At 43.5% G+C, this 20,460-nt stretch overlaps 2 protein-coding genes across 8 annotated transcripts; one reads left to right on the forward strand and one right to left on the reverse strand.

The window, feature by feature from the left end:
* The first annotated feature begins 2,464 nt into the window (after positions 1–2,464).
* LOC111266454 (uncharacterized) lies at positions 2,465–11,566 on the forward strand. 7 transcript variants are annotated; one of them, XM_086970911.1, is made up of 7 exons: positions 2,465–6,513; positions 6,782–6,844; positions 7,360–7,454; positions 8,226–8,515; positions 8,663–8,730; positions 10,672–11,050; positions 11,449–11,539. In XM_086970911.1, the coding sequence occupies exons 1-4, from the start codon at positions 6,379–6,381 to the stop codon at positions 8,350–8,352; spliced, it is 420 nt and encodes a 139-aa protein (XP_086827037.1). In that variant the 5' UTR covers positions 2,465–6,378; the 3' UTR covers positions 8,353–8,515; positions 8,663–8,730; positions 10,672–11,050; positions 11,449–11,539. The 7 variants fall into 7 exon arrangements, with proteins under 7 accessions (XP_086827037.1, XP_086827042.1, XP_086827036.1 ...); XM_086970916.1 differs by having other exon boundaries at positions 8,386–8,515; XM_086970910.1 differs by lacking the exon at positions 8,226–8,515.
* A 76-nt stretch (positions 11,567–11,642) lies between these two features.
* Positions 11,643–14,461, reverse strand: LOC111266459 (muscarinic acetylcholine receptor M1-like). The gene has a single exon (XM_022843956.2). It carries the CDS (start codon positions 14,258–14,260, stop codon positions 12,119–12,121), a length of 2,142 nt encoding a protein of 713 aa, XP_022699691.2. The 5' UTR covers positions 14,261–14,461; the 3' UTR covers positions 11,643–12,118.
* Positions 14,462–20,460: the final 5,999 nt, after the last annotated feature.

Here is a 20,460-nt window from a genome sequence, read left to right on the forward strand (position 1 = left end):
TATATATTGTTTTCTTGCAGAAAAAGATTTCAATACACTTTGGATAAAATACAGAAAAGCATTTTTTGAAGGAAAAAAGTACATGATTACACTGAACCACTTCCTCTTAGCGTTAGTACAACTAGAAGGTCTGACCCGTATTTTAGGCTCAATTTAGCGTACTACGCTATTGTAGTTTCTGTCACAGGAGCATGTGTTATAATGGACTTAGACTTTTTTGTGCGGGAGCTCTTAAAGCTGTCGCTCCCTTTCAGTCAGTGTTCAAGTGCTTATTATGTGGATAAAAATGTAATGTAATAAACAGTAATGCTAATGGCTTCTGAGAAACGCTCCTAGGTTGTCGAAGCTATCACAAGGACGGAGAATTTACTACATACACGAATGAAAAAAACCTGGGTAGCAAACCCGTTCTTTGCCTATGCGTGTTTTCTTGCTAGCCACTTACTACAGTGTCAACACTACAGATTATCGAAGGCATTGCGAGAAACAAAAAGAAAAAAAGTATACATATGTGTATATAACACAAAATCGACAAATAACAACTTTAAACTTTTCTTCGTAAAATCTCTTCTAATGCTGATATCGTAACTTAAAAGATAACTCTTTCACATCCAATCTGCTCTTAGCTGGAATAGTTTCTAGCATTTTTCTAAGCGTCCTAAGCTATTTTTTGCCTCCTGCTCTTTCTTGCTTCTGCTCCTGTTCTTCTAAACGTAGCTGTTTGCGATTAACTGTGATTAGGTCTCTGTCTGTCGACAAACCTGTCTGGTTACCTAGAAAGAAAAGACACGAAGGCGTTTGCGGAATTTGTTCGTCATATCATTTTATTATTTGCTGATCTTCCGTTCTTTTTTTGCCCGTCATACCTTTCTCGCGTTCTTTTTCTCAGTTTCTTTTACCCTTAACTTCCTTTCTCTCGCTTTCATAATCCGATAATGATGTTTATTTTTTGCAATACACTTTTTTTAACATTTCCGTCATTATCACCGTCATTATTAGTAAGCCTTGGATGTTTTACCGTGTACTACTACTTCTAATATAGTTGTTGCTCTCGGCATTTTTTGTTATTGTTGCCTCTTGCGCAAACTGTGTTTCGACATGAAATGTTATCACACATACGATACTCTAGTGCCTAGGTTGGTGAAAAAAGATATATGTACGTGTGTGTATCTCAACCCCGCCGGTGCGTGTCAAGCTTCCAGTGTGTAACGATCATCATTATCATATTCAAAGTAATTGTAATTTTTTTCGCGTAACATTTTTTAGGTTATCGTAATCTGTATCATTTTTTGCTTTTGTGACGCTCGCACTCGTGTCTTTATCGGCCACGCAACTCTGCTATCTGCAATGTTCCGTGTACTCATTTAATGTATAGTTATTAATTATCCAGGATGTGTATAATATGTGCTTATATATAATATATGGATTATCATTGGCGTATCTGATCCAAATATTGCTTCTCCGTATGTTCCGGTTCTAACGCTATCTAACTAGATTCCGACAAGAATTATGAAAATACGATAAAATTGTACTAGCCCATTTTTTCTGTTCTGCAGAGGGACCAAAACAACCGAGACAGCTTCGTTTGCAAAAACAAAATCTCCTAATTACATTTTAGTTTCCACATTACTGGCCACGGATGGTATGGTCATGCTCATATTGTTATGTGTCGTTTCAAGATAGGGTCAAAACTCTTCAAACTACCAAACTGCTCCTTGCAGCGGTACCAAGAGCATGTATGTATATGTTGGTCGTAAACGTATCGATGTCTATAAACATGTGTGTGTTTACTGGGTCGAGCTCGTCCCAAGCAAAATACAAATAAGGTAAGATTACGGTTCCATTTGGTGGCCTCCATGACGCAAAAGCCCCATCACAACTCCTCCACGCGTAACCTTATCATATCATTGAAGTTCTCGATCGGCTTTACGTACGCAAATCACCAAACAGTTTCGGCCAAACTTAGTCGATGCTACCGCACACGAAATTGCAGAACATTGGCGTGGTAAAGTAGACATATTGATTTCGATATTCGAGCTAGCTGGTCCGACCATTTCGAAACGTACGCTCCCTTTTCTAATTTATAGATCTGTCGCTACGTAATTATATCTCGGCTTTCAGTCTTTCGTTCGATACTAGGGTATATTTGTGTTTCATATAGTCGGCTTGCCGAATATCGTTTCCCTTTCTATGATCGAAAGACCGCTTCCTTCGCTCCATAACGCCTGTAAAAGTGGCACTGCTCCTTCGAAGTACGCCATTTTCCAGCAGCGTACGAAGCGCCACCTGTCTTGTTAGCGCGACAACGATTCAAGATCTCCGAGATGTGATATTGTGTTACAGCATGTAGAACTGTCGAAAACCATTTTTTCTAATCTACTTATGAAAGTGCTTGATAATAGTTATCATTGTATTATGAGCACGATAGAAGGAATACAAGGAGGAAAAATAACGCAAGGTAACAAAGCACAACTTCCGGAGTGCACTCATCTGTTTGCCACAAATCAGCGGCTTTTCTGATAACAACTTCTCTGTCTTCATCGATTTTCGCTCGCGAAAGCACTATTCTATTTCGGGCTTACCCGAACCAATTTCTTATCATGACCCTCGGTAACGTCTCGTCCTATAAATTTAGTTAGTAATCATACTGTATAGCAACCGTCACCACTCGATCATTGATACATGACATAATCTGCAATATATCCTTCTTCGACTCAAGGCCGTCGGCCATAAAAATATTTCCGAAATGACTAGATTGTTTTTTCCTCATATCAATCTTCTCTAATACATAGTGTTCTGCCTATATAGAGACCTCTATATATATATGCAAGCGCTGTTGTTTGTGACTCGACTACTTTCGAAGTTAATTTTCTTTAGCTGCATAACTATGAAGATCACCATTATACTTTTTACTAATTTCTGTTAGTTTCTTTTTACAATCTGAGATACATTTGAAGTCGTTTCTGCTCTGGCTCTTCTTGCTATTACTCAGTAAGTAGAGACTGTTATCGTGTCGCTGGGCTTACCCTCGCCACCCACTCAGCCACCCATCCACCCACTCATTCACGTCATTCATCGCTTTGCGTTCGGCATTCACTATGTTTTGTTCTTGCTGATACTCGTGCTAGAACGGGGGCGTCCCTATTTTTTTTTTTCTAGTGTCTGCAACCTCGTCATGCTGTAATAATTAATAGCGATGTTGCTTCTTTATATATATTCATCCTGTAATGCTTGATTTTATCGCTTCCTCTTTCGTCGTGTTTACGACAAATGTTGGGTAGCTTTGTCTGCATGAAGGGGAAACTTATATCTAGTGCCGTCAATACAACCAGCGTGACGGTGCTTTAAAATTTTCGTTGATGCTGTGCTATCAGTTGATATTCCTAATCGCCCTACGCTTGCCTCAACACAATATTGAAAAGATCATGTATATATATATGTGTGTGTGTGTGCATATACATGTAAACGCTAGCGCTCGACTTTAACGTTTCGCCATTTTCGATGACATACCTAACATTAGGTGTAGATGCATTACCATTGGATTTCTAGAAGTTGGTATTTACAGAAGTATTTATGTGTATTGTAGATTATCACTTAAATTTCGCCAGTGGTTATAAAATTTTGTGCCGGGTAGGCTTAGATATGCCGAGGGTATCGAAATCCCTGAAAGAATACCACCACCGAGATACGAGCCACTGGTAAAATGCCGTCTACGTTCGCACCATTGTCATCCTAACACCCTTCGAAATAGGAAAGATTTTGATTTATTTTGAACGACGATGTAGAGGGCGCGCATTTACTTGACAGGCAATTGTGTCCTTAACTGTTCATGCTGAAAGTAACATATCCTAGCATTATGCATGCTATTATAAGTCATAGACGCACGCATGCCTTATTGCTAGGTAGCATAAACGAACTTGGCAAAAAATCCGTGAGCACAGACTGCATACGCCCGTTGGTAGAGTTTCTCACGATCCACTCTACAGTCGGTGAGCAAGGTTTAGGCGCGATCGCTTTCCGAAAACAATACACGTTTAAGTAGATTTCCAACACAGGGCGGATTTCTGCGTAGATCGTACGTTATCGAGTCGGCTTACGTATAATACGTGTAGTAATAGCCTGTCGACAGACTCCTATGGTTCGCCCTCAATGGTTTACCATCAAACCTTATGGACAAATATTATTTAGAAGCTGGCGTGGGTACATCCGGACAGGCCTAAATGGCCGACTCAACGGCCATTTCCTCTTAATTCATCTCTAGTTTCTCACATGCTTACCTTCGTTCTCCCCGAGATTACAGCCTCACGTAATTACGGCATTGCTGCTTTCAAACGCACACTGCATTTGGGCTATAAGTAAATAAGCCATTGATACGAAAAACACAGTGACAGCAGTTACAATGTACGCGAGATCTTGCATTTTTCTTCGTTCGTTTCGCCTGCTGTTGCTATCGCTGAACTGAGCGTCACAAAGCGCTGCGCTTCGTTTGTTACTTGACAGACTTCGGCAGGAAATGGCGAAGGCACGCCGACGTCCAACCGTTGTTAGCATCTGCCAACAATTGCTAGAAGCTACGAAAAGATGGACGAAGGAACTCGCATTACTCATCAATATTCTCCACTATTCTACGTTCTTCCCAGCGCCACACCCTAACAACCAGGCAAACCTCGGCGCCCAGCAACCAATCCATTGAAGACAGGAAAATATCGATTTGTGGCGTCATCTAGCCAATGTCGGCACCTCCCCATCTACCCGGCGTGATCTTCCTTACTCTCAAAACGCTTAACTCTCAGTAGCGTCGGGAACTCGAGCAGCAACGATCGCAGCGCTTCTCATAACGCCAGAAATGGCAGAAGCTATTCACATTCAAATTTCTATATTAGATTTTTCGGTCCGCTTTTGCAAGCGTCTCTCTAGAGCTGGTACTAACGCCATCGTTACTGCTCGTACGGCCTCAACATTGGCGAATTCTGGCAAAAATCATTGCGGCTGCTGGTGCTGCCATTACTGCCGTCTCCCATCCCATACAGCTGAGAGCCAAGTCCGACGGAGTGGTTATGACTGGAGTCAGTCCCTGTTTTAAAATAATGAGTCGTTGTTGTTGACCGACGGAGGCTTCTCGTTTGCGCTTTCCTTCTCTCCGGCATGGCTGGGTCCTCTGGCGCTTTGCTGCCATCTTTGCGTCCCTTTTGGGGCGCTCTCGGCGGCCAGTCGATCACTGCCGGGTTCACGCTTCAGACTGACTAAAGACACCGACACAAACGTTACCGTGGTATGCCATCACACATCTTCTCACTACTCCCAGGATAATCCCTTAACCATTTACCAGCCCGATAGCCTTATGCAGACACACTTCGTCGCCTGCTGCATCACTTTGTTGCCTTTGTAACTATCGTGGCACCACCGCTAATCTAATCATCGACTGGTAGTTATAATAACTCAAATCGTGCAGCCTTAGACACTTCCGGTCATCAGCGGCAATGTGCACGGAAAGCCGAGCGTAACAATGTACAAAAGCCGTAAAGCAAAACGCACTAAGCATGGGCAATACAGAATATTAGAAACTTAAAGCAGAAAAGCGGAATTATTCCGCGATTCTGATACATTAGTCTATTGCCAGTTGTTTTCCACATTATACAGTTTTACGTCTCGCTGGCGACAAACCGATTGCCGAAAATGTTATAATAATTGCCGGATTAGCTATAGTGTACTATCTAAACGCGCCGCACCTTGAAAGTTTGCCGACAGATAGATGGACGAATGAGTAAAAGATTAGCTGGCCTAATATTATAATCCTACTTTGCCTTTTCTCTATAATACTGTCGTGTGTTTTTAATCGCGTGAGCGGCGTACCTTGCGTGGCCTGGAGAAGCCCGCTGAGAAAGCGGTGATTAATCAGCAATGAGCATTGTCCAACTAACAACGGTTCACCTACGGATCCATATCTAGCGTCGATCCGTCCTTTCCGTTTCCCTAGCTTAGGCTGAAGGGCAGATGAATAAAGATGCGAGAAGCTGTGTGTTGCAACAGAATGAGCGAGCGACGCTTTGTGGGCAGATCCCTTTGTCCGAGTCCAAAGATCTCCACCCGTCCCATTTTCCCGTCCCTACCACAAAAGCCACCTGCGTGCCCTCTGCTAGTGGGAATAGAACTGGTAGCTTTCAAAGCTAACTATACCGTGAGCTACTCTATGTTTCGATGGAGTTCCTTCTAGACGAAAAGATGCATTGATCTGATAGTAACTGGTTGTTACGTCAGTGTCTACCTAGCATGTCTCCCGGGATCCAAAGAAACCGTATGAGTGCTATGGCGACACTTTTCGCCGTGGTGATTGGCGACATTCAGGAATTCGTTGTTAAGTTCCGAGTTTAACTGATAATGAACCCTCTAGGTTATACCTCGAGTTCTGCAAAAGCAGCTGGAAATAGTGTTAAAGAAGGCCCTCATCAGTTTCTTGTATCAACATTTACAACGGTCTTCGTGTTTGTGAGTTTATGTAGAACTCCTCGGTCGGTAAGTAACCGACTTCTCGACTTCACGTCGTTTGGCACTTGTAGGTGCTTCTCGGAGGGGCGGCCAGCAAATGTACAACTGACAAAACAGGGTCCAGCCGCTCCTACACGCTACCTATACAAAAAAAATTATATATATATATATATATATATATATATATAGATAACTGTGTATAAAGTTGCAACGGCGGCGAATCGGCGTTTCGTACCCGCTTATGATAGCAGGCCGTGCAAATAGTAATTCATGTCATTCTATACATTATTTATAGGTATATAAATATGTCGCTCGCCATTGCATCATTTGTCTTCATCTAGGGTACACAGCCGTTCAAGTAACTTCATTAGCATCAGCGTCATCACCGTCGACGCCTATAAAGGAACCGTGACCACTAATACCACCAAAATATTCATCATTTTCCTATATTACATAGCATACGTTATTGTGAATGGGTGTGTCTGTGTGTGGGTGCTCCTTTAGCGTTCGTGTGAGCTTTTCGCGAACGACCTCATATAAGCCTTCCTAGTGAATACGCCATATCCGCCATATCTGTGAACGCGTCTGTAGATCTCTAATGTGAACACTTGTGTCTCTTATTTATGATGTTATTACCGTGATCATCATCCTCAGGTCATAGTAAAATGCATAATAATATTATCAACAACAGTGATAATCATAATAATATTGGTAATAACCATAAGTACGAGTCCGTCACGTAATTCGAAGGTACATTTAGGTATCACAAATTTTCCGGAAAGATCGTTCAGCTATATGTAAGATTACATGATCTTCAGCAATAATATTACCGTCTTTTTTGTCTACATCTAATCGCTAACGATGTTCCAGCAGCATCGTCATTGTTGGAGTAAACAGCATTTGCGAGCTTCGACGTCGCAGTTGTCGCTTGCTATGTTAGTACATACGGGTGGCGTCTACGTTTCCGGGTAAGAAGATAGAATAAGAATTAAATGAAGACATACTAGGACATATTGCAAGGGACAGCAGGACCACCTAAACCGAATACGTGTTAGTTCTCCTGCAAAAATCTGAAATTGTAGTCTAATTCTAATTCACAAACATAGCGTCGCTTGACGGTCCAGTGTTCACTGTTGTTATCTGTTTTATTCAACGGAATAGGTTTATAGCTGATCAAGAGTTCAGAACCGCAAGAGATGGGGCTTAAAGATGTGTCCACGATGTAGGTACATCTTTTTTTTGGAAATGTTTCCTTTGTCTTGACAAAACAACGCATCTGTGTTGAGATACATTCACGCTGCTCGTCCCTACGATCAGCGTTTTTCTTTGCTAAATAGAGAGAGACGAAAGTAAAAAATTGTGTTATTCTCTAATTTTCAGCCCTACCATGTGTAAGGATAGAATTATCCAGCCTGCTTAGAGACCAAAATGTTCCGCTTTCATAGGAATACATTAAGCGCATGTAGCCAATCAATCAGTCTCCTGCTATCGCCTATTTGTTCCCTGCTGATAGCATAGTTCAATTTCATTTCACCACCTTTTGCGTGGTCTTCATTGTTGAGATCATTTGAGAAAAGTGTCGTTAATGTTTGTGATTTTAATATTGTAGCATTTTCTTGGATACGTTTCCAACAATGGAAAGTCTATGTCCGTGTTCTACAATGCTCAATTCGATCTTCGACCAAATCTATCTGTAACAGCTATTTTCTGTGTGCCCCACTGGGTATATATCTGCACAGTGAACTGAGGCGTTCCTCTGATGCCCTTATTATGCCCACATCGCCGAATCTATATATAATCATACCTTGTTTCTCCGTCGTACGTAATTCCCCTTTGACTCGCGTTGGATTCGCCGTTATATCGTAGCGTCATTAGCGTGTTGTTTTTTCTACTGTGAAGGGGTGTGCTACCATGACAGTCTTCGTAATACCCAAATGTTTAAATAGGAGCAATTTTCTCTTGCCATCATCAACTACGAGTCTATTAAAAAGTTACATCAATTGAGTTATCTCTTCCTTTTCATCTCCTGGTAAGTAACGTGCATAGCAGATGCGTTGTAGTCCGTTCTCTTCATATTTATATATATTCGCCGTATTGTATGTCAATTGTGATCTCCGTTGATAAATGTTGGTGGTTCACCACAATGACTCTCGCACCCCCGCCTCCTCTTTTTCAGCCTCTCTTGTCTATTGATCATTGATGCCAATCTGCGCAACTTTTGTCGGCGACTGTCACCCGTTTTCGGTTTGTAGGCAAACTTTTCAACTGGTTTAGTGATGACCTGTAATTTTCTGTAGTTACAGATACTTGTTAAGATACAGGCAAAAATGTATGCAGTAGAAAGAAGTCGTCTTCTTCCTGTGCATGTGTTTCTATATACACATGTGTGTGTAAGCGCGCGCCGTTAGTCGTTTTTTCTCGCATGCTCATTTTTACCACCATCATCATTAAACGAGTCTATGCAATTAATTATATCTCATTATAATTATTACGTTTTTTTTTTTTATAACGACTGGCTGTAGCGACCCAGTAATGTCTACTATCGATTTTATTTCGAGAACAAAGCAAAGTGGGGCTGATTCCTTTTCGACCAGCTCTTATCACCACTGTCCACTAGTCGTAACCTCTTGTGCTATCGCAAACATATGTATACGTCTATATTCTACCGAAACTGTTCGACCATCTTGTTGTTATCTCTCAGTTAAGCACGACAATTGTGTACCTGTGTATCAATTTGTTCGTGTGCGTTTTTGTTATTATTTCTAATCTGTGCTTTTTATGTTTTGTATACATACGTACCATACAAGGCACCTGTGTCTGTCTGTCTGTCTGTATGTATGTGTATCTGTATGTTTCTCTTTTTGTGTCACCGTGAACATTTTCAATACTCATCTATTTTTATGTATATATTTGTTTATGGTTGTAAGCTATTTTGAGACAAAAAAAAGCTCATTATCGTCCTAAACTTTACCATCAGCATCGCAACCATCACTTACTAATTGTAATAATGAATATGAATTGTTCAAGTTAGCGTGCTTTTTTCAGGTAAGTTAAAACAAGCAGTTGTTGCTGTTCCCATGGGTGCTATCCTTCTAGCTACGGAAATCAGCTTTACCGTATTTTTCTTATCATTTTTTTTTTTCATTGTTATCAATGGTTTTTGTCTGTGAAAGACAATATTTAATTGGTCAGTCTGTCAGTGTCGTTGTTTATGATATGCGAATTTACTAGAAATTAGCGCAGGGTCCAAAACCTCCTCTTTTATACTCAGCGTCAGACACATCTTCAGTCTGACCGTTGGTACTTCGTTTCCTTAATCTCAACCTATATTTTTTCACAACGATGAAAGATTCTCTCGGACAATAATATATGTTTATGAATTGAAGAAGGGAAAGACACCAGACCAGTGACATTAGTAGTGGCAGAAAAGTGGTTTCGTTCTGTACGAGGCTTGCTATACATGCGTTCATTATATGTTTGCCTCTTTCAGCTTTCCCTCATACGTTTAGCATTGTCCTGATTGATTTTTTTCGTTTGATCTGTCGACAATTGTTGTCTCTGTCCCAAATCGATGGCTGTCTGTATTTCGAGTTGTTTGTTTACGCCATTAGGGCTAGAATTTGACGTCATTGGCTGGACCCGAGGCTAGAACGAGCGTACGCTTCTGGCCAGATCAAACATTGAATGTACTTATCATCTAGTCATGTATCGTATTGTTGATCATATTTGTTTTTCAATTTGGTCTGTGATGGATAGAGATTGATTCTAGTCATTCTTTGCCTTTGTGACGTGGTATAATTTGTACGCCTTTCTTTCAACATGTAGGCGTTTTCTGCCTATGGTGTGTTAGCCCTATCTCATTCATATTCATTTTGTTCGTAAGTTGAAATTGTTCTATCTGCATTTTTGTTTTCGTATCTAGATGCGTGGTTTGGCTAGAGCTCATAAATATATTGTCACTTGTTATATTTATATACTGTAAATATTTTTTTTGCCCTTCTCGTTTGTTGTTCTTGCGCGCGTTCGTTTTAGCTGTCTCCACCCTTCTAAGCATGATATTATGATAGTTATCATTGTTAGTATTATCTTTGATTTGCTCGACTCTCTGTATATTTAGCTTACCATCTTTCTTTTGTTGTCTCTTTTTTAACAATCAAACCCTCTATGCGTTCTCGGCGAGCTCAGCGCTGGAGCTGTTGGCCTTCTCTATCTCAATTTTTGGCGTCTCCTTGATTCTCCGCCATTCTGTCAGGAAGCTAGGCAAGATCTTTGGATGTAGCTTCAAAGTGCGACACCTTCAGCCAATATAAAATGCATTTTCTTCTGCCGCTCGTTTTGCCTGGCTCCTGTGGCCTGAGGTCCGCCGTCCTTTTTCCACGGTCAACTCAAACATGGCGTGTGTTTATGTTAGAAATGAACGTTGCGAAAAGCTTTAGCGATTCGAATTTTTATTTGTTATCATGAAGATAACATACGCGTTAAAGTACGTGGTCGAACGATTTTCTTCCCACTTGCCCCTTGCGGCGCATAGCGTTACTTCGGAACCGGGGACCTGCGACAATGGGTAGCTAAAACAGTGTTTGATTGCCATTATAAATTGGGAACGAAGTAATCGAATCGATCAGTTAATACAGAGCGAGCTCTACATGTCATTGTAGTAAACTATTATTATTATTATTAATTGCTATAACCTCTCCTAATTTTTTTTTTGTTTCGCTTCAGCTCTGTGCTGATAACAAAAAAAATGACATTATTGCCGCATCTGAACATGTCCTGTGTACCCACAGCCTATATCATTGCTTTATCACCGTTGTGAAGGACCCATCATATATATATGTGTACAGATCTGAAAAGGTTAAAATTAATAAATAAAATATACGACGAACGAATATTTACTTATTAGATTTTTCAGCGTTTTACTCTTTTTGTCTCTCTGCATATATATACATGCTGCATTCTTAGACGAACGAGCTTTGTTTGTGTGGCCGGAAGTCCCCGAAAGCAGTCTAAATGGCGTCGTTCAATTCGAAGTTCGGGTCCTCGAATCCCGACGGGTCTCTCGTCAACTGCGAGTTATAGTGGGTTGTATGCATGTTCGGCCAACAACATGGCGGATAGATGGATCGGCTCAGGCCAATCATACAGTCAGGCGAGCATTGAACGGTTTAGATTCGCTTAACTTTAACCAGTGACCATTCGATTAGTAGAAAGCAGGTAGCTGACGCAAACAACACCATTTGAGCCGAATAAGAAGGTAGAACTAGGCTCTTTTATCAAGTTCCAGGTGGTAGGCTTTGCCGGCCTTAACGCTCATGTACCCAATGCTTTTTCAAGCGAAGATGATCATCGTGGGCCGTAATCATGTGGAACATCCGTCCAGCTTTACCACAGACTTTTTTTTATATGACGTCACTGGCCATTTATATATTATTCTCTATTTAATCTTTCCTTTAACCAATCTAGTGTTATAGTGTTAAGTGAATCACTTTGTATTATTGATTGATGCGTGAGAAAATGTGTGTATCGTAGTACTCTAAGTATAATATGCTTATTGTACAGTCATATATATATATATAGTCATTTGGAATAATCTTGTTTACGTTTTATATGATTAATCAATATTATCGTAACTTTAGCTGAAGTAACCCCGGTTCCTCTGCTTGGTCGTGTGCCATTTACAGGACAATATTCGTATGTATGTTCGACGAAAGTTTGCATTGCACAACGCGTAACAGAGCGGATTGACCGTACTGTTGATATAGCAGAGGCAGTACGCAAAATTCCATAGGCCTGGCGGTATACAATCAACGTCGTCCTCGCACCGGCTGAGCGTCTTGATCAGAACGAGAACATTGTACGGCGTCCAAGTGACGATGAACGCAAATAAAATGGCTGATAGCGTCTTTGCCGCTTTTCGTTCTTGTTTTCGTTCTTGGTGTTTGCGTTTCTTCTTGGGCGCTTTCTTCGTCGTGCTCGTTGCGACGAGTCGACTGTTGAGTGTCAAACGGTCGCGGGCCGATACCGTCGTGGTACCAGTGGTTGTGGCCATCATTGCCTTTGCTTGAGGATGCTGACCCATGCTTGCGTGACTGTGTCCTCTCACGCTATGCGTGTTTGCCATCGTAACAGCTACTGCTGGCCGCGCGACCGTTGGTGAGTGCTCCTCTTCGAGAATCATTCGTATTGATGGCTGTGCAGCCTCCCCGTCGATCTCGACGCTGCTCTGCGTCGGCAAGCGAATCAGTATTGTGTAGACGGAGTCGCTGGAGAAAGAACGCGCGGATGGTGAGGCTCCCCCACCGCCTCCACCTCCGCCGCTCGTATGCGACGAACTGTGCAACGGGACACCTTTGTGACCACAGCTATTAGCAGCATTCATCACCAACGCACTGCCCTGCGTAGCTGAGTCGTGTGGGCTAACGCTAGAGCCTTTAGATGAGGGCAAAATGGTAGCTGCTCGCTCCGTAGCCTGTTTACGAATGCTTTGTGAGAGAGGAGTCCTAAAGTGAACGTCGCGCACCGGGGTTTCAGCCGAAGCAGGCGTCGCCGCGCTCGGTGAACCCCGGCTCGATACCGAGTCGTCGTCGCGATCGACTCGCGACTGCAGCGCTCCTGCAGAGTCGGTCTTGCACCAAGAGAGCAACAGTTTCTTCAGCCGCTGTCGGGACCGCATTTCGTGGGCAGATCCCTTTGGTGGCATCTCTGTACGGCAGAGTGAACCGGAACCATTCGGGTCCGCTGATGATGTCGGTAAATATCTACACGTCTCCACGTAGAGACCGCTATTCTTTCGGAAGTCGATTTCATCGTCCTGACTGCTCGTCGAGCGCTTGCTGCCTGTACTCGGTGGTGGCGGCTTCTTGCCTGCCTGCAAATGAGTCAAATCGCGTTGTCGTTTTTCGGTCTCACGCCATATACGCCAATAGAGAATGCACATAATGCAGACAGGCACGTAGAACGCAGCGATGGCGGTACCAAATGTAACGTATATGTTTGTTTCAAGAAACTGGATATAGCATTGACCCTCGGGCACGGAACGCTTTCCTTCAATGTACGGCCAGGCATAAATCCACGGTGGCCATAGTAGCAATGAGATGAGCCAGGCTGACGCGATCATAATTGCGGCCCGTCTCGTTGTCCGACGAGCTCGATAGGTTAGCGGTCTTGTAACCGAAAAATAGCGATCAAATGAAATAATTAGTAGATTTAGCACGGAAGCATTGCTTGCTAGATAGTCCCAAGCTAGCCAAGTATCACAAACGAATGCACCTAAGTGCCAATAATTGTACAGCGAGTAGTAGGTAAACAATGGCATAGAAATTATGCCTATAGAGAAGTCCGCAATAGCTAAACTCAGTAGAAAGTAGTTTGATATCGTTTGGAGCTGTTTGTCCATCTTGAAGCTAATCATGACCATCAGATTGCCAACAATCGTTACAATAGAGAAGAACGCGCCAAATATAGCAATGAGGATGAATTCAAGGTGTGAATAACCGACCGCTGAGTCGAAAGTGGTCTCATTGCCAATGCTGCCATACCCGCCGGTAAGATCGTAGCTGGCTGAGCCATTGGGCTGGTCAGGCCCGCCTAGACTGAGAGAATCGCTTGTCTCAAACGACGCCTCGTCCCGGCCACTGCCCAAATTCGACGACGAAATCGTGTTACGGTAGGCATCTTGCCAGACTCGCGGCACGTTCCATAACACATTTGATAATGACAGGTCGATGCCCCCGGATGAGGGCGTCGCAAACGAACGACTCATCTGAGCCGCCATGGATAAGCTAGGCAGCCGTATGGCACCGCCGCACAACGAGAAGTTGTTGAATACGTCGTCTTCGTTGCTGTTATGGGTGATGCTGGTGACAGGTTGAGGATCGTTGCTGCTCCTACTGCTGTCGATTTTGCCGATCGAACTTTGCTACGATCAGCAGGAACAGTTGAGTTCGTTGCTGTCGTCTGAACGGCAGTAGACGCTTGATGATGATGGTGGTGGCGCAAGGTCCGACAGCTCCTTCTGCTCGTTCTCGCTAACAGCTGCCTGGTCTTCCCGCGAGGTCTAAGCGAAAACGCGCCCAACACGGGCGTCTGCGATCTGCGCCTTAGCAGATCCGTCCTAGCTGTTCCAGTCTCACGATCCATGGCGAGCACTTACCTGTAGAGTTTGATAGAGGTAAAGGGAAAAACAAAAAGGTAAAGATAGACTGGCTTTACTTGTCAGTCTTTCCGCTTGTACTATCTTAATGCTGGCAGCGACATCACTGACGGTAGGTATACATTCTCACGTAGCCCATACATTGATAGGAGAGGTTCGGATTGGGAGAGGAAGTGGTGAGCGTGAAGCACGGAGAATACGCTTCGGAATGAGAGCGTTCGTAAGCAGGGCCGTCAAGGTCAATTAAGCCGTCCATGAAATGTCGCCCTTCGTTCTTAACTTTAACAGTGGAAGAGTCAACTGCAGGCAATGCATGCAGCATGCGAAAAAAAATGTTGGTAGCCAGGACAGGCCGAACTCTGCTCGCCTAGCTAGGAACCTATCTATGATCTGGTCGTCTTTGGCTGCGGATTTTAAAAGTCGAGAGTAACCTTTTTGTACATTCAACTCATCGCCTTTCTCCCAACGCCGAAAGAAAAAAAATCATTTAACATGACCATTGCTGCTGCTCCGCTAGAAGGACAAGCACAGCTAAATAGTGTGGTCCACAATGAGGGTTCCGGTGGGTTTTTCCAGTTTCAGCTCAACCCAAATATTTTTCTCGAAGGCTCAAGTCATAACTAACTGCTAGACGACTGGTGACAAATATCTAGAGAGCATTTGGCCGTCTGTGATAACTGTCTTACTTTCCGATATCTGCTTAATCTTTTCTGAAACTCTGTAATTTTCTTTGAAACTTATTTCACCTTTCGTCGACGTCGGGCGTATTTTCGATCGTTCCTAGACCGATCGGTATGAGTCTTTCCATTGAACGTAATTCCACATCTCCCTATCTACTGCAGTAAGTCAACATGACCCAAATGATTATTGAATGGATAATTTTATATTTCAGTGTTGCACATCCTATGGGCCACATGTCACAGCAATTTGTAAGATTTTTTCTCAGTGTCTATGCTATTTATTGCATGCTACTGAATCGAATGGGGACCTATCATTAAGCCGAGCATAAACCCAGCTGGCGTAGAAAAAAGGCACGGTGAGTAGAACCTGAAAGCTATAATTACGGTCGATGGTAACAAATTATTTTCTTTATGTCACACGATATTCACGAGCTCCGAAAGAATTGTCTTTATCTAATTTTTATTTTTTTTTAAACCGATATCTGTTATGAGCTATACCAACATAACACACGCCATTCGGAACGCTTCTCTTGATTAACGCTTCTAGAAACTATGAAGGATCCTACCCACTGTGGGACGACTAGGTATGAAGGCTGCGTTCGAAGCCACGGCACGGTATTGAAATAGTAGTTTTGCTGATTACCAGGCCTTGCTGCATCCGGAGTCATGCAAGAAACCCTGAGAAGTTTGGCCAACAGGCGTAGAACCAGGAGATTGGCCCAAATAAAGGCTGATCCGTCTTGTTTTGCATATGGAGCTTGGTGCGTTTTGTCGAATTCCTGATGCCGTCCAACGGCTCGCTGGCAGTCAGTCGTCTTCCCTTTGCTTCGCTCACACTGGGGTAAACAGAAGACGGTAGACGAAAAAAAAGTTGTTAACACACACGCGGACACATACACACACAGGATCAAGAGACAACAACATGAAAAGTATTGATTTCATAGTAGACTAAACGAGAAGTAGATAACTTGAAGCCGGAAGATCCAATGAAAAGGAATATACGTAAATGTAGTAGATAATATAGATGCGCTCGCAAGGAATCTTTACAATGGAGTACACGTGGCGGCCGCGTACGGATTGAGATGATGTTATTGGAAGGCGAACAAACCGAAGAAACAAGGCCGGAAGGTTATAGCGATGCATTATTATGTCGCCGTTTTCACATTTGCGTCGGCGTCCGCTTTCCGTGCAATGATTCCTTTTTATCCTATGGATGACAGGGTGATGCGGTAATTAACAGAGACGGACACGAATCTCTTTGTTCATACGAATGCTCAAATAACAACTGTGGCAGACAGAAAATTCATCGTAGTCATGCCCAGCTGGTAAACCCGCAAAGCTATCTGTCGGTTCAGGAAATAACTTTTATTATAGGCGTCGGCTAGCGTGAAAGGGTTCCAGTCGAACCAGCCAGGATTATTCCATCTTGATGATACCGCACCTACAGTGAGACTAAAAGTCAAAGCTAAAGAATTTAAGGCCAGGCCAACAACAAAGATATTTATAACAAGACATGATGGCCTACTCATGATGCATCTTCAAGGAACGTGCAGATCAATCTAGGTTCGTGCACATGATGGTACGAGTAATGCCAGTAGAGGCACAAACGTTACGAAGACTGCTACATTGGCGTACGCAGCCAGCTAGCCCGGCGGTTATGAAAACTGGGATCTGACTAGTGTTCACGCGCGATCTATGTCGAGTTGGACGAGATGGGTATTACATTATTCGGCAGGCATAGAAAGCATTACTGGCAACGAGGCAGGGCATAGGAAGCAAGCTCTGATCGTACAGAATGTCCGAGCAAACCTGTATAATAAGCCCCAGCATTATCATTGCCGCTACCCCTTGATCATAGGAGATAGGCGTAGCAAAGGTTTCCTCTTCGATGCCATGCCAAAAGACGGATGAAGCTATGGCTTAAAGTGAATGATAACTACGCTTACTAAGCTTTCTATAGTACGATGTGTATCGTAAGTCATCTTCGTACGTCAGTAAATAATAGCCACCGTAGAAAGCACACAGCAAAAGCTCACTGGTAACCATAAAGCAATGGCGGTAGCATGTATATGATACAAGTAGTAGATACTTCTACCACATCGTCTTATTCAACTTCTGCAACGTCTTCACCATTGAACTACGTGATAGCTATTGCTTTCTCACAAGCAGACTATTCCGGCAGCAAAGAAAAAAACTTGAAGAAACCATATTGGCTGTTGATGAAGGAAACAAACAGCGACCGGTGATCTTTTTGTGAACTAAGAACTATTTAGGGTAGTTGTGCCACCCCGAAATGAGTCAACGATTTGAATGTGTTTGGTAAAACCGAGCATGTAAAAAATTGCTTCGGCGCTCGTTTTTCGCAAATATAAAGTCGAAGGATGAATAGACATTCTGGGTGACAGACACACAAGCAGTTTTATTACTACAACGACTGCTGCTACTTTTGCTGGTGTCCTAAAGCAGTATTAGAAGGCTTTCTCTCATTCTCATCGACCAAGGTAGTTCGCGAATGGTAGGCGGGAGAGAAACAGAGCAAGAGAACTAAGCGGACTTCGGTCCGATCTGCCGGCAGACTATGTTAGCGATACTGTCCTGCAGGTGGACAGAGGGCGCAGTGACATGGCCGAGTTGCGTCCCGTTGCTGCGGCGACCAACCAGCAGCGAGCTAAACTTAAAAAGAAGAAGAGAAGAAGACCCGGAAATGGTTCGTATGTGGCTGTGTAATAAAAGTATGGACTCTACACGATTCTAGCTGCGTGTAGCAGCGCTAGCAGTGGTGATAGCAGCTAAACGAAATTTTCTCTATCCAGGCTTTACCTTGAACGTTTCGCCTTCTCACCGTACAGCAGTTCGAAGATGGTTTCTGAATGTACTGCCTCCTCCAATCGGATTTCTGTTTGGTCGCTTCGCGGCCCTGAGGCTAGGAGCCGCACAACTAATTCAGGTTTGAGACACAAATGCATACTCAAGGATAGACGCAGACTTGTCAGAAGAAGGGTACAGGTTTTTAATGAATCGCAAGCCATTTTGTTCAATTTCACTTTTCATTTCATCACAATTGCTGCCACCAACAACACTAATAGTAACTCATTATTACCAAATTACTTTTTTCAGCTTTCTCTGCTTGACCAGTGGTTCAGATGTGTCGGAGTTAATAGTTATACTGCATAAAATGGTTGGGTGCTATACAGCAATAGCAACCCTGAAAGCAAGGGAAAAAGGAACTCAGGAATTCTGCTCATTCAATAATATCTCTGCAGTCGAAACACAAAAGCCAACCACACAATTAAAGCTAACAAGCCAACATAAGTAATTGTTCATAAGATGCTAGATATCGTAGTCATGCATGAAAATCTTAACTCTATTATGTCTGTCTACACGAGACGCCTAGCGAAAGTTGTCTGGTGAGCCTTGAGAGTAGGCGACAGTTTTATAGAACGTGCTTTGCCTTGACTTTCAGGACAGAACAACCATCCAGCGCAAAAAGATTGCAGTGCCGTCCACTAGATGACAAATACGTTTTCCTAGACTTGGCTGCACGGACCCGATCCAACGTTCCTCTTTATTCTTCCGGCCCCCTTTCCGTCCTGCAAGCGAAAACTCAACGTGTGCTTGGTTGTCCCCAGGATCCGAATCCAACTTGCAGGTCATAGTTACGCGCAAATTGAACTTCCATACTGCTTGTATGCCGCTGTTAGTTGAAGATTCTACTGCGATCCTCTGTAGAATGGCTGATGGGCGGAATAAGGGCAAGAGCGAAAAAGAAAAGACCTTTTTAGAAAGGAATAGGGTAATGTCAGCGCTGGGGAACTAACCACGGGAAAAACGGGACAGCGGTCGATGTGGCCTGGACGCGTATCTTAATCCTGCAAACTTACGATTGTCGTATGGGTTATCGCGACTAGAACGATAGCCAGCCGGTCACCCGAGCACCACGTGTTGTTCATAGGAATGCGTTCGCCGTCTATACGCGTAATAGCCGCTACGTAGACCAGGCAAGCTAGCAACTTCCGTTTGCCCTGCTCTGCGCTGTCGGAGGAACAGAAATCAGTTGCAGGAAACGGAATGAAGGCTAGAAGCGATGGGAAGGTCTCGTGGTATCGCCCGTCGCTCCGCGCTGGCCTATCTCCCAGTGCCGTAAGACGAGTCAGACCAGAGGTCAGTAGTAGTAGTAGCTGGCGTAAAGGCTTTACTGTGCAGTGCAGCGCCCGTGTGCTACCGTCGCCTGCTTGCTTCTTTGGATTTTCGTACTATCTGTTTTCTCACTCCTTCAAAGTCTCGTTCTCCGGTTGCGCAGCTGCATCCTGATCTATTTTCTTGTTTCTATCTTCTTTCCTTCGCTCCCAGATTGCCCTCGTGTTTGCTCGCAATTGCGGTTGAGTGGCAAACAGAAGACAGCGGCATTGTTGTCTACAACGATACGACAGCCCTCAAGTAGAAAGTTTTGTTTGCCCTCTTAGCAAAAGCACGCCTGCTACCAACAGCTCACAGTCGACAGTTGCTTACTTGCAACAACGACAAAATTGTCGGGTCCCCGGGGGGCGGTGTAGTCGGAATCCGAGCAGAAGGAGGTACGGAACTGACGAATCGCAAGTTGCGAGTCACAAATCGATGACACTAGTCGATCAGACACTTTGTCCTTATAACAGCATCACTGCAGCAGAATGGAAAGGATTAGAAAGCTGGTAGATCCTGCACAGAAGATGTAGAGAAGAAAGAAAAAAGTAGAGCGATGCTAATACTGGCAGACGGGTTAAAGAAAAGCGAACTTTGACGACCTGTAAAGGTTTCTACTGTTGCCAACAACTCAAGTCGCTCTGTTGTCTGGTTTGTTCGTTCTAGACGGCATTTTCCAGGAAACAATCTGCCCTAGAACACATACAAGTCACTTCTCTGCTGCAGTACAACATCAGCGACGAATTTTTTTTTTTCTATCGTTCCTTTTTCGAGGAGGGATTCGAAGAAAACGAGAGGCCGTGCAACGATATAAGTCACGAAACCTGCAACCGTTCGAGAGTTAGGTGAGCCTCCGATTATAGAAACATAACCATAGCAATCGACAGTCCGTCGTCGACGTACTCTTATATCGGTTATAGATTTCATAAAATGACGGCCCCAATCTCCGCCCAGCAAATGATA

Source organism: Varroa jacobsoni, unplaced genomic scaffold, assembly GCF_002532875.2.
Source record: "Varroa jacobsoni isolate VJ856 unplaced genomic scaffold, vjacob_1.0 scaffold_1085, whole genome shotgun sequence".
NCBI classification, from domain to species: domain Eukaryota; kingdom Metazoa; phylum Arthropoda; class Arachnida; order Mesostigmata; family Varroidae; genus Varroa; species Varroa jacobsoni.